This window comes from Periplaneta americana, chromosome 1, assembly GCF_040183065.1.
Source record: "Periplaneta americana isolate PAMFEO1 chromosome 1, P.americana_PAMFEO1_priV1, whole genome shotgun sequence".
NCBI lineage: Eukaryota > Metazoa > Arthropoda > Insecta > Blattodea > Blattidae > Periplaneta > Periplaneta americana.
In genome coordinates, this window is record NC_091117.1 from 79590414 (window position 1) to 79609618 (window position 19205).

The following is a 19205-nucleotide window of genomic DNA, read 5'->3' on the forward strand; positions in this document are numbered from 1 at the left end:
ATAACCTTATCTAATTTACCAATAAACAGACACTGAAACTATCAAACATTTGGACTAACCTCTTCTTTTTCTAATCTTTTCTTTTGATTTCTGTATAAATAACCAATCCGCAACAAGCATCTACAGAATACTTTCTAGAACTGACACTTTTCCTAAAACTCTCATTAAAATGGAGGGGAGTTCTTTAAAAAAAGACATATTGGACTGATAACTGCATACAGGTAGTTTAGATCACATTTGTAGCTGATGACTTGTATGAAAATCCCTTTTGTCGCATTCAATGGAAAGAAGAGGAGATTGCAAGATGTATTTTTTGTAGAGTGTAAGGCTCTTGAGGATAGTCTTTGGGATGCTTTCTCCTTGTGGACCAGAAGATTCGAGCATTGACATGAAGATTCTGCAATTTTTCCAAGAAACAAAACTGGAATAGCAATATTACTGAAGTCTTGCTGAAGAACAAATTTGAGTTCTCTTAGTTACAGCTTCGAAAACAAGTAAATGGAAATAATTTTCAGTTTTCAAATGTGTATAGAAAGCCAAATGGCTGATGTACATGGATTGTCACATCCTCACATATTATCTAAATCTAAATCTCAGTATACATTCCAATGTATTGTGACGGCAGGCCGAATATTCTCGGCACTCGGGGAACTTCGTGCACGTCCGGCAGGAGAGGGGGCGCGAGGTGGCAGTGTGAACGTGACGAAGGGTGAGGGGGAAGTAAAGCAGCTGGTGACTGAGGGGAGAAATCCAGAAAAGCCTAGATAGGCGCCATCTTCTCGACATCTGTAGATTGATCGCGAAATCGTACTCTCCAGAAACTATGGTTTAGTTATAAATACGACACGCGAGTGAACTTGACCAGTTAGTTGCAGTTGCAGTCGTTGCTAGTTTTGGACAGCAAGCAGTGTGTAGCAGTGAAGTCAGCTTCGAGACCGGAATTCGACTTGAGTGTGTCCGCAGCTGTGTGAGCGTCCTGGCCATTGGACTGTCGCCGGAAGTCCTGAGTTTGAGTCCAGTGGACCGCAGTTGGGGGACCTGAGTTCGAAGTTCAGTGGACTGTCTCTGAAGGTCTGGGGTTCGAGATACTGTGAACTAGAGTGACTGAGCTAGAAGAACTAGCCAAGGCAAACGAACTGTGAACTGAGAACTGCCAGTTTTGTGTTGTAAATAGTGCTTTGTGAACATTAGTTCAGATTAACAGTACATTGTTGTTCTCAATAATCCAAGTAAATTGTCATTGTCGTCTGTGGAGTGCAATAACGAATACTGTGTTACTGTGTGGAGTGGAAATCCCATTGTTGACGGGAGTGTTTACATTCAATTATAGAAAGTGATTATTGTTGTGAGAATAAAATTACATTATTAATTTGTATTAAAGTTACAGTATTAAATAACTTAACTATTTCATCATGTTCTAATGTTAGATAGTACTGGTAAATCAATTGCAGCATTGTTAGCAATTTTAAATAAAGGATGTCTGACTCGTATGGGTTTATTCATTAATTTATTTATCATAGTGGCCCTTCTGAAATATTCGTAATTTTTACTACTGTATATTCCCGTAAGTAACATATTATGATTTGTGTTATCTACTGTGGTTTATATTAAATAAGTCTAAATCTCAATGTTTAAGATAACTTCGATGAATGTACTGCGTATTTCCATTAGTAACATATTATGATTTGTGCTATCTACTGTGGTTTGTATTAAATGAATCTAAATCTCAATGTGTAAGATAACTTCGATTAATGTACTCTGTATTTCCATAAGTAACACACAGTTTATATCATACTCAGATACTTGTTGCCTCCTACACTTCCAGATAGACCGTTCACTGCTTCTGTATTCTAAAATCAATATGTTACGTTCATCGCTTATAAACTGGCCTCTGTGAATTGGAATAAAACATATTATGGCTTTCAATATTGCTTTCAAGCACAATCACTGCATAAAATTTCTTAACAAATGTTACAATACAACAATAATTTAAGTAGTACAAGAGAGACGAACTAACATTATTTTATAGAACTTCAACAATACGAAATAAACTGGAAGGTGCAAAAGTGAACAGTGAATAAAATACTGAAGAGGTTACACAAAGGTTAAGGATGATATCATACAATCCATTATCAAGTAATTACGTACATTATGCTGTCATTATTTAGTAATAAAATTAATGGCATTTGCAACCATAAAAACACACTAGCATTTTATTGGTCAAGATTCAAATATCAGTCTAAACTCATATGCGTATCTTTTACAAAAGCAGAGAATTAATGATAAATTACAAATTTTTATGCTGTTCAAAATTTTTGTTACATGACAATTCTAATTAATGTGTACACGTATTTTGAATAATAAAATGACATACTTTCACAGATTAATTCAAAAACTCTATGTAATAGAGCACAACATAAAAACTAGAATGTTAAATTATTTAATGATAAATTATATGGAAAGACCAAGGAGATTTACATTCTTACCAGAAAGAAAATGCTGGTGCAATTATGTTATCTTCTTCTGTGTAATAACTAACAGAAAATTTGAATGTTAGTTAAAAACTTTCATTTCACAACCTTTTTTTGATAAATGTTCTTCACCTCCTCTATATTTTCCACATTTATCAAAGAAAAATAATTGAAAATATTTAAAAGAAAAAGTTTATACTGAAGTGTAAAGCTTAAAGTTAAGTATCTTTACATCCTTAGAAAAATGAATTAATCAAAATCAAAGGACGCAGTAAGAATAAAACTGATGCAGGTATTATAAATGGACGTTTTATTATAAAACTGTTAGCACAGTATTATTATGTATGCACACAGTACCGGTACTTAATCATAGCATTTATTTTAACCTGCAATATATAGTAAAATCTCGTTTTAACATTCATTAGAGAATTATGAAGGGGAAAGTCGACAATGAATGTAACCTAAAATGAACTTAATGAACTAAGAAATATAAACATAAACATAATGTAGTTAAATGGCCTAAGTATATTTTAATTTCTATTCTCAGCTTGTTTACTGCTTATATTAAGTGAGAGTCCATTCTAAGAAAAACTTGTATTTAAGGAGATGGGGGGGGGGGAATAATTAGTGCCCCAAAGATTCGACAAATGTGGTTTTACTGTATTATGTAGACTCGAAAGGAAAATGAACACTGAAGAAATTATTTACTTATACAATGTATTCACTCATAACTTTTAACCATATTCACACAGAGAAATACCAACTAAAAGAAAACATAAAGAAAATTAATGTTTTCTGTAATTTACCTTATTTTCGTAAACAAAAAAATAGCTGCATACCTCTCTCTTTTTTATTGACATTCACACTTTCTATTTTTTTCAAAATTTATAAATTACAACTGGAAGGAAACATAACCTTCTTAGTTATTACCAGGCAATTCACTTTCGTTCCCAAACACAGAGGGATAGAGTAGTTTCTTCTGGTAGCTACATCTGTTACATCACATAGATTCATAAGCAAGGTAGAATTGCAAGCAGGTACGCATGGGGTCATTAAATAATAATGATACAATGTATTATAAATATGCTCCTGTAACGTCATATGACGTAGAGAAAACATTCTCTTAGTTTAAACAAATTTTATGTGATGTTCGTAAAAGATTTGTATTTCATAACCTCAGAATATATGTTTTCATTCTCTTCAACGGGATAGGTTTTAATAAACGAATTATTTGTGTATATTGTGTAAAATGTAAATATTGATAATTTGTATAATGATTTTTGTTATTATTATTATTTTGTCCCTGTAATGTCATCAGAAGTATAGTCAGTGACTCAGGAGAAGATGAGCGCGGATTGAGGAAAAAGGATAGTTAATAGATAATGTTACGACAACACGTGCAATACTTGTACTACTAGTAAGCAGAAACATTATTTCCACTTACTAGTAGTACAAGTATTGCACTATTGTCGTAACATTCTCTGTTAACAACCCTTTTTCCTCAGTCCGCGCTCGTCTTCTCCTGAGTCACTGACAGTGGTGACGTATTAACTAACACTATTCTTTTATCTGAAGAGGTGGGAGAAGTTTCTAAATAGGAAGAACATTTTCTTAGTTTAAACAAATTTTTACTGGCAGTTACAGTAAAAGATATGAATTTCATAATCTCAGAATATAGTTTTTGTTCACCGTAACAGAGGTGATTTCGTTAAACGAATTAATTATATATATTATATATACACAGTATTTACAGTTAGTGTGTATCATGTTTACTTTTATGTTCTACAATATATATTGTATATACTAGTTCAGTATTGTTATCAATCTAATTATATTTTCTGTAATATGTAGCACTAATATTTTGTACAGAGCTAGTTTCGCAGTGTTAGTGCGTTTATATGGTCAAAAAGTAGCTGGACAGATCATTTCAATTTAGTAGCAATCCCACTTACAGTTGTCATGCTCCATTATTATTTTTATGTACCGAAGCTAGCTAGGAGGAACTAGCAAAAACAGAACAGAGTGGAAGTGTTTTGTGAAATCGACATGCTCCATAATGTCCTTTGATTGATTGATTGAAGCTAGGTTATACCTTTCATAGTGTCCTCACGTAAGCATATAGGGTGAGAGTTTGAACTCTAAAACTCCAGGATATACTAACCAATAACTTTTCTAATTTGTTTGGAAAAGAAAATGTGCTGCCTGGTTATTACTTAGGATTTTATCGTTTTCAGCTATGTCATTTTCATCCATTACTATTATAGTCAGTTTCTTACACCTTTAGTTTCGTATTTAGGTAAAAAAGATAAAAAGGTAAAGGTATCCCCGAAACATGCCATGAAGGCACTTGGGGGGCATGGAGGTAGAGCCCCATGCTTTCCATGAACTCGGCACTAGAATGAGGTGGTGTGGTCGGCACCATGCTCTGACCACCTTTTACCCCTGGGAAAGACCCGGTACTCAATTTTATAGGAGGCTGAGTGAACCTCGGGGCTGTTCTGAAAGTTTGGCAACGAGAAAAAATCCTGTCACCACCTGGGATCGAACCCCTGACCTTCCAGTCCGTAGCCAGCTGCTCTACCAACTGAGCTACCCAATTTAGGTACCGATCATAAACTTCTTAGTTCATACTTTGGATTCTCTCTTATTATTATTTTCACCTACTCGTATTATCAATACAGTAATTTTTCTGTACTTTTGTAGTTTCTAGCTTTTATAAGTAGCATTCTTACATCTAAGTTATTTAATAAATACGAAAATAATTCACATTATTTTCTTCTTGTTTCTATTACTGTTTCTAATGTACATTTTTGCTGAATGCCATCTTAATTATTACAGTTTTTCTTAAAATACTATATTATTCATTAAAAAACGCAAAGAATTTAAAACTTACAGTTCCATATGTTTAAGAGTCCAATAATCTTCGAACTTTCCTTTACCCTTTTTCAACATCCGTCATATTTCACATATTCCTACAATTCACACACAATCTTCAATTAATGATGACTTATGGAGACTGGGTATTTTCTCTTAAGGTTTTAAATATACATACATTGTAAAAGGTACAATACAGTTATTTTTTTACTATTCCACAGCCAAAAGTTACTATATGGCCAGGTAGTTGAGCCACACTTCAGAGAATGCTGGCATAGGAAACATGGAGAGTCTAGTCTTTATAACCCATCTTGAGAGGTATTTTCGTTCAAGTATGTGTTTTTGTAATCTACGAGTATATTGATTGTAACACATATTACATGTATTTTCTGAATTTGTCCTTATCTGGATTGCTCTTGGCCCATATAGTCCGGATAACTGGGACTCTACTGTAATTGAAAGGTTCAGAGCCATAGTGTACCAAGCACCATTTATTAAAAACAGAGAAAACTAAGGTTAAAGTTACGTGAATACCATAGTTTAATGAAGACTGACATATCATTTATATTACTTGCTATATGTTTCCATTGAATTATGGTAATAACTTCATTTTAACTCTTGTTTTCTACAGTTTTAGTAAATGGCGCTTGGTCCACTATGGTTTTGAATCCTTCAATTATAAACATACTTTAAGTACACATGAAGAGAGAATTATAAGTTCTGGATTAGAACCAAGTTCTCTTAATCTGACTCCAGCAATTTATATTTAATGGAACTAGACTGCAAACTTTGTGGGTTCAAGGAAGTAATGAACAGAGATCACCTTCAACTCTGCCCATCTTTAAATAGGACAACAGAAAGCAATCGGTATTGGGAAACTAGCATGCTCATGAGCCAATAATGAGCTCATATTTCCACTTGATTCCACTTTCAACTTTTAATGTTTTTTTTATCCAATGCCACCAGGTTGTCTTTCGACATTTCTGGTCTTCTCTCCTGGCCGTGGCTTAGTTGTAACCCACTTCTGAGGTTGGGGAGCCTGGAAGGCGGAGTTACATTACCCCGATGATGTGATAGGATGATTATGATAATCTAAACTTAACCTAAATTCCAGACCATGGACGAACACAGGAATAATCCCCTTTAAGGAAAAATTCCTGTGCTCTAACCGGGAATCGAACCCGGGACCTCTGACCACTAGACCATGAGGCTGGCCAATGTAATGTATTTAGTATACTTTTAATGTATTTAGTGTATTCAATGCAGTCAGTATTGAAAATTGCTTTCAGTGATCTTTTTTTTTCTGTTTGTATTTCAATTGTTCTCTGGGTCAATGTCGCCACACAAAGTACCCAAAGTACCCGCCATTGGAATAAGTAAATAAATATTTAATGAAAAATTTAAAGACAGAGTCATAAGGAAAATCCCAACATATTAGACAATATTTGTAGGGAGATAACAGCAGTTTTCAACAATGAACTTCGTCATAGAAATATCAAGATGTGTATGTGGAAAATAAATAGGCAGCATTCTAAGCAATATCTGTAGATACAGTGCGACCACATTAACATTCAATTGCGGGAGGGGAGGAAAGAATGTTACGAGCAGAGTGGTCGGGGGCTACATGGGTTGGCAATGAATGAAGGAGAGGAGATTGTACAGTCAGGTTTACAGTAGGTACTGTAGAATAGCACAACACAAGTTACTACTACGTCCAGTGCTGATGAGCGATGAATAATGCTGTTTATGTCAATAATAATAATAATAATAATAATAATAATAATACTATTATTATTATTATTATTATTATCAGCGCTTTTTTTCAGCCGGAACGGTCCGGAATGTGTTCCGGTAAACTTTTTGCGATTACAAATTCCGAGATATATTTTATAAGCGAAATTGAAAACTAAAATTGCCGCCACTACCGAGTCCAAGAGTTTACATTTTCTCATTATAATCGTTGCTCCAATAGTAACTCATGCAATCTAGTGCTGCTATCTTCCGTTACTGATCCTGAAACTATAGCTCACAATCGCAAAATTTCTGTTATGTTTAAAATCGATGAGCTCCGTTTGGAACTTATTGTAATATAAGTTATGTAGGCCTAATATTTTTAAAGCTACGTTTTTGTTGTATAATGTGATCGAGTGATAGAGTTTCGGTAAACTTTTTTCCAAAAAAAAAAAAAGCACTGATTATTATTATTATTATTATTATTATTATTATTATTATTATTATTTCATACCTTATTGAGCCCAATGAACATTTAGACCGGAAGCAGATGATTCGCTATCAGAATCGGAATCCAGCCCACCAAGATTAATGACAAGTTGCTCTATTTTGTCAACCCTCATGTGATCGCGTTACCAATAAGCACTTTCAAGTCGTTTTTACACGAGTCACAGCATTCTTCCACTCGTCTACTGTTACACTTGACATGGCTTCTATTGTGCAATTTCTTAGTTTGTGACCAGCAATATCGGCTAATTTCGATTCCTTTTTTTATTTTCCTTATCGTGGATTCGGATTTCCCAGTAAGAGCAGCAGCGCGTTTAGTCACATTTTCGATGGGATCTTTAGGTGCTCCCGAAGACTTTTCTGCATCACTATCACTTTTCTAATGATCTCACGGCCCTTGCTGTGAATAGTTGGTTTCACTTTCGAAAATATTGCATAATACAGTAGTTTTCGCTTACACAATCACGTACATAGTGCACTACACTCACTGCATAGACTGTACATTTACCCACTAGCTTATCTGGGATCAAGAGAGCATCAACCGAACATATGCGGAGTGCCCTCTTACCCTCCGTCTCATCGCCTGTGTTAGTTCGGATACTTTTCGCAATTTTTGTTAGTGTGGTCGCACAGTAACTGTCAATGTTTTATGCTATTTCTGATCTATTAGTTGCATAGTTGCACTTAGGCAATCTGTATTCTTGGGAGTGTTGCATACACTACTAGCCATGTAGGAACTATTAACTGTTGAAGAGCAAGGAAATAATTTCAGTGTGTATTTATCTGAATAAAATATATATCTGAATTAAGAATTATACGGTAATACATAATCGTATTCACACTTATAACAACAAAATGGACAAGAAAAACAAAAGTGGTGTAACTCTAATTTTGAGTGTATATTACTGTAACAATGATAGGTCTTAGAGAAGTGCAACATTCAGATACCTTAATATGCGAACACCAAGTGTGAATGCATTTGTATTGGTATTCAGATAGGAAAATGTATTTCAAAAAACTCACCTGCTTCTAAAAGACGTTCTCTTCTCATTTCCTTTTCTAGACGCTCAGCTTTCTCACGGGACGATTCCCTTGGTGCAGTCACTGTGATAATATCTTCTTCCACTACCCTTCTTTCACGATCCCTTTCTCGGTCTCTATCCCTTCGTTCAACCTTCACTCTTCTATCTGTACTTCCACTACTACCACCACCTCCACCCCCACTAGAAGACAATAAATAAACGTGTTAGAGAAATTTTAGAGGCACTGTGGCAGCTGTAATGCATGTTTGAACCAATAGCAACACATGAGCGTCATAATACCAATATACATTAACTTTCAATGCAAGAACAAAATGATCACATCATGCTTTTCTGCATATATTGATATTTTTATCTTAGTTTTATTTATGTACATCTTGATTGCACACTTTTAACATTTGTATCATTAATGATTTGGAAAATTATATAAACAACTTTTCTGTGTCCATTTAAACTAATAAGGGTTAATGGCAAGTTTCGGCTTGGTAACCACCATCTTCAGATTTCTAGTGAGATCCTGTGCTTCTTTCCGGTTTCTTGGTGCATTTATTATTAGTGTTGTGTTAAACAGAGTATGTGTTCCAGTTGTGTGTTGAGAATGTGTTCTGCATGTGTTTTTTATGTCTATATATTTAATATTGTTCTAGTGTGTGTAGTTTCCAGCTTTTTGGTTCAATGCATAGGATTTACATGTCTGTTTCTATGTTGCTGTAGTTGTGGTTGGTGTTGCTGATGTGTTCTGCAAAGGTGGAAGTATTGTGTGATTTGGTTATAGCTGGGAGACCTTATCAAATATGATGCAAGGAACACATTACAGTCATATAACCAAGTCACACTATACTTCCATCTATGCAGAATATAGTATATCACCAACGCCAACCATAACTACAGCAACAGACGGGGAAATTCTACATACTGAACTGAAAAGTCAGAAACTAAATACACCAAAACAATACGAAATAAACAGACATACAAAAACATATACACACAACACACAACTAAATTTCAGAATGCACACCCTATTTGACATAATGCTACTGATTATAAACACATCCTCACCAAGACACCAAAAAGAGAAACCAGAAACAAGTATAGAACCTCATTAGAAATTTGAAGATGGCGGATATGAAACTGAAATTAGTCATTAACTAAGGTAAAATACCATTAGTTTCAATTGACACAGGAAAGTTATTTACATAAAAAAATTTATTTATAGTCTCTTTAACTGCAAGATAATTTCACGACTGTTGACTGCCTATTTGAAGTTGTACATTGTTGTAGGTACATTGGGGTGATGTCATCTATCAACCAGTTCGTTTTTCTCCATACTATCTAGTATCTGTATCAGCAGACACATCCACCATGTGCAATCAGCAGGGATTGAGATCTTGCGAAATATTATCTTTATCTTTGTAGTGGAAATGAGAATCTATTCGACATTTACTTTCAAATAACTTCATGTTACTTTTTGATTGAGGAAACCACTAAAAACCCTAATCAGATTGGATGGCCTGGGATTTGAACCTGGGACCATGCAAGTCCAGTGTTTTACCACTAAGTCACCTTACTCAGTTTGACATTATACTGCTAATTAATAGGCCTTGCTGGTCTAGGAATAATTATTTCCATTGCAGCCAAAGTTTGTAATTACAAAAAGGGCTACTGTATCTGTATTAGAATCCAGCCAGATTTTCCCAACATTTATTGCACAAAAATCTACAACTATTGTAATTGTAGGAATTGTACCTTAAAGAAGCACTTGAATATAATGGGTTTAGCTGATAATATTGACAGTTGCAGGTACAAATTAAAAAGTGAACAACAGAACATGTTCTTTGTAAAAGTATCTGTACTGGAAGACGTTTGATCTGACATGGTCATCATCAGAAACTCCGATATGGATAGCTTGGAGTCACTAAAAAGCTGCTAACGAAGTAGAATATATGTGTACCCTAAATGTGCTTGGGCTTGCTTACCCTCTGTCCTTTGCAAATGAATCCAAGAACCTTGTCCCTGAATGAAAGAGTTTCAGGCAAAATTTACTGGTCCTTTCTCTCCTGGACACAATTTAACCCTGTAATTCACTATCCTCAACTATCACACCATCAGGGGTGATGAGTTCTACTTCCACACATCTCAAAAATGGAAATGTTCCCATTACTAGACTACTGAAGATGAGGAAGGACAGAATGATATCTGGAGGCATTAGTAACAAACCAATCAAAAGTTAATACTAAATAATAATAATAATAATAATAATAATAATAATAATAATAATACATGCCTATATTCATTACAAAAATTTTACGTCAACTTTCTGATATGAAATTTCTGCGTCATGTTCCTTTTTTGCAATACTGACCTTTAATTTACTAAGAATACTAGATTTTTTAAACTCCAATTAGGTTCATTTTTAGAAAGAATGGAGCATTCTCAACTATGCTTTGGAATGTTTGATGTTCAATATTCTGGTAGTCCTCTCTGACAGTTTCAATAACAATTTCTTAGCAAATATTCCTAATCACTAGTTTATGATTTAGCAACAAGAAAATTGTACCTCCTCTTTTTCTATAGTTTCGAGTTTTTTCTGGTCCTTAAAAGAGCCCATATAATGCTAATAATAACCAATGACGCTCCTTACCTCCCTCAGCCAAAGATAGGCTTTAATACAACCTCCAATTGAATCGAAAACAGCTCTTCTTCTTTTTCGTGTCTTCTTTTCCACATAATTTCGTGCCCTTACAAGGGCCTCCATCTATACTTTTGAAGGTAACTAGCAGTAACTCTTCTTCCAATAGCCCCCCTTAACATATTACATATACCCAACCATCCCACACTGTAGTTGCCGTTTATTTCTGGAGTAAAACTTCTGATAACAAATCCAACAGAAAGGTTCCCCTTTTGTTGTTTTCCTTGATAGAGCTCGTACTCGGCTCTGAAATAGATGTTTCTGCATTTATGACAGGGTGAAAAAAATAAAAAAATCTCGTATGTTGAACACTGTAAAAGTCTTGAATCATACTTGATGTTAAGGAATTGTTAATTATATCATGGGGTGGAACTTTTTAATGCCATAACGAAATTATGATTAATTCTGCCCAAAGTATACTTAACTATGCTGCTGCTGCCATCTCCAACACCAACACCACCACCACCACCACCACCACCACCACCACCACCACCACCACCACCACCACCACCACCGACTATCATCATCATCATCATCATCATCATCATCATCATCAATTGAATTATTACTAAAACAAGACTATCATAATTTTAATAAATCACTACAGTATCCACAGAAAATAATATTCTGTAGCAGGTGTGTCAATGTAATGTAGCAGAGGTTTCATATTACCAGTAATATTAGTGATTGATATTCACACATAATATGTAACTACAATACAATTTCATTGAACTAACAACAAACAGTGGTTTTTATATATAAAAAAAAAGTACAGATGTTAAGAGGAAAAATCCAATCATGCCCGGCAACTTATTTGTTTCACTTTCAGAGAAAGGCACATTAAAACATTAATTTTAACAAGTACAATAAAAACATTTTTTTACTCCACACATCTCTTTTCTATACTTCAGCTTTTATGGACATATATTTCCTCCAGTTTAAGGTAGAAGAAAAGTGTTAGACTGAAAGGTTTGTTTGTGGAGTCTCCTGTCACATGTACTACAAACTAGTAGTTTATTGTATTTTATTTCACATGCTGTACTCATGTTAGAACATATAACATATATATTTTAGGTTCCCACATGTTATATATACTGTCCAAGCAAATAGGATGAGTATCAACTGAAAGTCTGGTGCAAATTCTAATGTGTATAATTGAAATTTGTGGTGAAGAATTATGGTGTTAGGAGCAGGTTTCCCAAAGGAATGGACAGATAACACGAGCTGAAGGAATTCAAGCTTAGAACATTACTATACAGCTGACTTCCATTCTATGCAGTTCAGTTTAGTTCGTAAGTACACATTAGAATAGACAATCTTCCATTTATGACGCACATATTAGGAAGAAACTCTATAAAAAGTGTTGTGCTATATTTCTACGGAAATATTACGGCATTTAATTCAACAATTCAGAATTTAGTAAAAAAAGGATAGAAATCATTTTTAAATTAAAAAAACGATCATGTTTTAACTCAAGAAAAAAATCAGTGACAGGCGTAGGTTAGAACAGTCTCCCACAAAACCATTAATAAAGTTTGCACAACAAGCAAGTGTAGCCAAGATATAAGTTTGGAAAGTGACAAAATTGTTAAAATTAAAGCTTATAACAGTCGTTTATGAATTGAATGAAATGGACCAAGTGCCTAGCATTCCAAATCCAGTTTAGTTTCTAGAAATGTGTTCAAAAGATGTGAACTATGCATTAGAAAGGATGGTCGACAAGCTTTTATTATAAGGTATATCAATAAATTATATTTGTAATATAATAATGTATCGCGAGATTTTATTAATTAAAGCTAACATGTTGAATCATCTCTCAGATGGCTATTACTTGCCCATGTCACTTTTTGACAGTGTCATACTAATCGAAACCTGTTTCCAGGAATATACCTGTTATTAAACACTTATTGCATTTCACTTCTTCTTCTTCTTCTTCTTCTTCTTCTTTTTTTTATTGTTGAAGGATTTCATTTTCAACATTTATGCATAGACATGAATTTTCATACACAGGAATTAAAATGCTGATGATTTAGCTATACAGGAAATGAAACTAGAAAGAAAAATCATATTTCACAAACCAAACACTACTCGAAAAGATCTCAGAAAATAATATGAAGCAGGAGATGGGGGGAGAAGGGCAGAAAAGTAGGCAGATATGGCAGAAGGGAAACAGTGCATTAAAATTCACCAAAACAAAACACCAATATGAGAACCATTAATAGAACAAGTAGTAATGGTTAGATTAAAAACAGGACGTGAAAGTCTCATTGACCAACTTGAAAGAATAAAGCTCCTTGGACGAATGTATAATATGCAGGGCTCAAGATCAAGTTATTATAAATGCTAAATGTCTTCTTTCCTGGAGACAAATGAACAACGAAAGATGGCAGACATTCTTGGAAACCTTAAATGGAACACAAAATCCAAAATATGCTAGAAACTTCCAAAAGCATGGTCAGTAAAAGAATAACGACAAAAATAAGAAAAAGAAAGCATATAATATTAAGACTCAATATTTACAAACACTTATCCACTCCCTCCTGCTAATGGTTATTATGAAAATGGTAGTTATTAAAATTCAAGTAAATCCCCTTTGTAATTGGCACTCTTGCTATATACTATTTTCCTTTTTAGTAGGGCCTACTACAGTTGTTTAACTTCGTGTATACCAGAAAGTCTGAATCTTGTAACAGATATGCATGTAACGCCTTTTGCTTTCGAGAACTTAAGGAACAATATTTATCACACTGAAAATATAACAAGAGGTTACAGATTATATTTATAATATACTAATGATTAATGACCCTCGCAACAATGTAAAGGATGTAATTACTCTCGCAACAATGCAAAGGATGGGTTTAGAATGTCATAATAGGACACATTTTTTTTAATATTTCAAAATACAGAAAGAAGCAGTCATGAAGGACATGAAAAAAATCATACTTATTAAGAGCAACGATTTTCAGTACGTTTTCCACATTAAGAAGTGACTGTGCTGACCAAGGTGTATTCAATGACTGACATGTGCAGCTTTAATGTTGCTGGAAACCACAAAGTTTGAATATTGCCTAGAACAGAGATGATTGTCCATTGTCAATAATATGATGTTATGTGTTGGCTCTTTTAGGTGTAGGTATAGCATTGCAATGATTACACATCATGAGAGCACAATCATGCTTCTGTCTAATATCAGATCGGAAAAGTCCACATAGACTTACAGTAAACTTTACTATGGGTGTGAAAATCCTCGACAGAACTGGTAGTACCTATTATTTCTCACACTGCAATGAAACTCATATTTTGAAGTTCTTTTACTTGCCTTCAGACGCACATTTTAGTACGTAGCTAAAAATAAATGCATATCTTAAAAGTACACGGCATGATTCACGAAGTCATGCAGACACTTTAATGTAACTTCTTTCTGAGGTCATTTAGAGTATAAATGTTCATGTGAATATGGATCCCGATTCTAATTATTATGATAAAAGCAAGTTATTCCCATTAAGGGAAGAATGTAGGTATCGGTAGGTCCCTATCTCCGCCATGTTAATTAAATTGGTGCACTTTATGTACCTTTTTCTCTGAATGTGTTTAAGGTATAATCATGCAATTTTGCACACTAGTAGAAAAGAATGTTTTTAATCATCCTTGAATTTTTCAGATTATGTTAGAAATATTGAGATTTTTCACCAAACATACCTACATTCTCCTCTTAAAGCCATGGAAGTCAACAAAGTACAGCTAAGTTATGACTTCCAAGACAGTCGGCATTAGTAGCAGAAGGGATGTCAATCCTGTGTGCTTGCCGCATTTATTTCCAAAGAAAACTCCCTGACATTCATTTCTGTTAGACACCGAATCAATCCCAGGGCCACAATGCAGTCATAAGGGTTAGGTCAATTAGAGAAATCCATGACTCCATAAGGAATCGAACCCACGACCTTTGGATTTGGAGCATAGCACCTTAACTGGTACACTACCATGTGATCCCAAACATTGTACAATAGCAATTTTAATCATCTTCCCATGGTGAGTTCTGGGTTTATGCAGCTTGTAACCAGTGGCGAAGCTACATGGAGGCAATTGAGGCAATGCCTACCCAAAAAATTTCAAGATAAAGAATTATAAATAGGCCTACTAAAATAAATTTCTCGACCGTAATAATTGTTGTGATTGAGAAAATAAGAAGTTCATACAGGATTCTTCGCTCATCGGCCGCTAGATAGTGGCACATGTCAACGACAGAATCTGTCTGTTGTGCTCGGCCAGGGTGATGGGCATCTGCGGGTGAGACAATTTCTCACTTGCCTCTTCTGCCACTTCAACAGACTTTGGCTTTACGACAGGGATTGGAGGGGACAGAAAATAGCGTGAGGTTGTTTGAATTTCTAGCAACCCCCTCCACGTCGCAAGGAGGCATGTCTCACGACCAACCACAGTAACCAATAAAGAATATTCAAACTTTCCCTCGCGTGCAGTTAGTATTGCCAATTTATGGTAGCTAGATCTAACTATGTTTAACAAATTTTCAGCGGCAACATTGATGAAAGTTTTGTATTGTATTTTTTTGTTAATTTAGCGAGTATTTAAAGCCCTCTTAGCGACAGGAATAAAAATTTTCTCCATTGATAACATATTTATAGTGAATTTTTACTGCTGTTTAAGGACTTTGTCACAAATACGGTTCGCAACGCTGCTTTAGTGGGAAATGTTCCTTTTGATTTATTCAGCGGGAAAGTTACTCAAGACCATTTTTGTTGTGAGAATTAAGTGTGAGTTTACTAGATTGTGCCAGAAATAATGAGTGAGTGGAGACCATTTTTGTATTATTTGTGAGAATTGGGTGTATTTGTCAGACTGAGCCTGAAATAATGAGTGGACCAGACTCTCGTAGTAATTTGTCGAGTGTTCTGAACTTACTGAAAAGTAAGACATTTTCTTCTTGGACATACGAAGAAAAATGTAATGCTAAAAGCAGAAGATTTACCCCGAATTTAGATTTTAAATATTATGACGGCAAAGTATCTAGAAAATTTGTGTTCCCTTGGTATACGCGATTTTCATGGTTGGCTGGCTGTTCGGACACCAACAAACTTTTTTGTCATACGTGTGTTTTATTTGGTGGTGAAAAAGAATGGTCTTTGCATGGGGTAACTGTTTCGAAAAACTTCCTTAGAAAAGCGGAGAAACATCAGAATTCAAATAAACATATACAGAATGAAGAGGGATTCCATTTACTAGGACGTGGGAGAATAGAACATGCTCTATCTGAAGGGGCAAGAATTCAGGCTCTTAAACATAATGAAGCCGTGAAACAAAATAGGCTCGTTGTTGAGAGACTAGTTGACATTGTATGTTTTCTTGGGAAACAGGAACTTGCATTTAGAGGTCATTTTGAAGGGGAAGACTCAGTCAACAGGGGCAATTATCTAGAATTGTTAGATCTGCTTTCTAAGCAGGAGCAGTACATTCGAGATCATCTCCAGTCTACGTCAGGCTTTAAAGGTACTTCAAGTGACATAAAGAATGAGTTAGTTGAATCTATAACTGATATAATTCAAGAGAATATTATCGAAGAGTTAAATTCTTCTGAATTCATTGGCATTCATGCAGATGAAACTTTAGACGTGTCAAATAAGTCCCAGATCAGCATAATTTTCAGATTCTGCTCAAAAAAAGGTCCAGTAGAGAGATTTATGGGATTCTATGATATTTCAATAGACAAGACTGCATCAGGCTTATCAGAATTAATTGTTAGTATTTTGCGAAAGTGGGGAGTAGTTGACAAGTTAGTATGTCAAACATATGATGGGGCCTCAGTAATGGCCGGAAAGCATGGAGGTGTTCAGCAGTATGTTAAACAAACCTGTCCAAGAGCATTATTTCTACACTGCTATGCTCACAAGTTAAACCTCGTTCTTCTTCATTGCTCCAAAACAATAAAATCAGTTCGGCTCTTCATCCATAATCTGACAGCATTTCATACATTTTTTAGCAGATCTTCAAAGAGAACTCAGCTTCTGGAATCTAAAGGATTCAGACTTCCACAAGCATGTACTACCCGTTGGAACTTCCATTCCAGAGCAGTCCATACAATATTTTCCCACTATGATGATCTAAGACAAGTTTTTCAGGACATTTCAGAGAATGATGAAGGCTGGGATAGTGAGTCATACAACTCTGCTGTTGGGTTGTTTGGTATACTCAAAAAAATCCATTTCATTTACTTGGTTTGTCTCTATAAACAAATATTCATTTATACTGATCATCTCTTTGCACTCTTGCAACATAAAACTGCCTGTGATGTAGTTCTGTGCAACACTGAAATAAAGAAAACCGCTGCTGTCCTTAAAGACATGAGATCAGAAAACACAGTGTCTTTGTGCATTGAAAAATGTCACCAAATAAATAGTGAGGTAAATGTTGATGACAGGACATTCCAAATGCTGAAAACGTTAACCTACGAAATTCTTGACACTTTGATTATGCAGATGGAAGTGCGTTTTGGTGATTTCGAAAGTATTCAATTTGTTGAACTTTTGGTTCCAAACCACTTTATTGTGTACAAACAAAATTTTCCTTCTACAAAGTTGAATAGTCTTCTGAAAAAAATACCCCTTCTTTAATGGAGAGAGATTGGAAAATGAATTGATTAACATTTATTCTGACATAGGAAAACACATGTCTCCTGAAAGACTTTTAGATTATATTGTTCTAAATGACCTGGAAAGTGTGTATGTGGAAGTGTTCAAATTAGTTCGTTTGTTTTTAACGTTTCCTGTGACCACAGTTTCTTCTGAAAGGAGTATGAGTACTTTGAAAAGAATAAAAACATTCTTGCATAATACTATGACCAATGAAAGACTCAGCTGTCTTAGTACCATTGCCATTGAGAAGAAGCTAGTGAAAGAACTGATGAGTGACCAGATGTTCAAGGATCGTGTCATTGACAATTTTGCCACCAAGAAAACTCGCCGTTTGGAACTACTGTACAAAAAAATTTAAGGTAAGAATTTCTACCTACCCACTCTTTAAATACTGGCTTCGCCACTGCTTGTAACATATTTGTATATTTTATTTTTCATTCCTGCTATCTCTTGGAACTTAAAAATAATACTCCTTTTATTTTATCTGTCAATAATAACAAATCATAGCAGTCTGCATCAAGCAAAGACTTGCAAACAGGCTTATGATAAAAAAATAAAATAATCAAAAAGAATGCTTCTGTGGCTCAGTGAAAAATACTTCTAGGAGGTAAAAAATTTTTGTGCGAAATGTTGGCACCATTAAGCAATTTTTGCGAACCCTTAAATTTTTAATTTCGGAAAAAAATTTTGTTCTGCCTTTTTCAATATGCCCTAATGCACAGTGTACATGTGAGCCAATCAGCTGATTTTAGAGAATATGGTTGGTCTGATTTCAAAGGAGCAAAACCTAGTTCATAGTGATGTATTTCTCAAAATGAAATACAGTACAACTGCAGTGTCTCGTAAGTTGAAAACCCGTCCTGTCATTACACCTCTTCAAACGTTTTAAATGTTTCCTCAACTTGTATTTTAGCAAGAACCACAATTCAGTATCTTTTTTTGTTTCTGATCTTATAGAAAATGTTCCATTTTTAAATACGTAAAAATGGTCTATTTTTTTTTAACATTTTATTTTTCCCCAAAACCACTTTAAGCAGATTAAAAAACTGAGCTGCTAACAGCTGTACCTGCTAGCATTCTGAGAGGTTAGTTACAAAAAATTAGACTGGTTTAAGGGTTTGTTCATTTTTTTTTTTTAATTTTGCACTAAATTTGGACAAAAATGGATACATACAAATATTCATATTCATATTCTTTATTTGCCTGAAGGTACAAAAGTACAAGAGGCTTCGTCAGTGTAATAATA

At 34.6% G+C, this 19205-nt stretch overlaps 1 protein-coding gene across 4 annotated transcripts in view; it reads right to left on the bottom strand.

Annotated features, from left to right (window-relative positions):
* LOC138697183 (cyclin-dependent kinase 11B-like) overlaps positions 1 to 19205 on the bottom strand; it is a 110832-nt gene that overhangs the window by 82150 nt on the left and 9477 nt on the right. For all 4 annotated transcript variants that reach the window (XM_069822753.1, XM_069822763.1, XM_069822761.1 and 1 more), the window contains exon 5: positions 8607 to 8806. In XM_069822753.1, coding sequence (XP_069678854.1) covers positions 8607 to 8806 — 200 coding nt within the window. The remainder of the gene's footprint in view (positions 1 to 8606; positions 8807 to 19205) is intronic.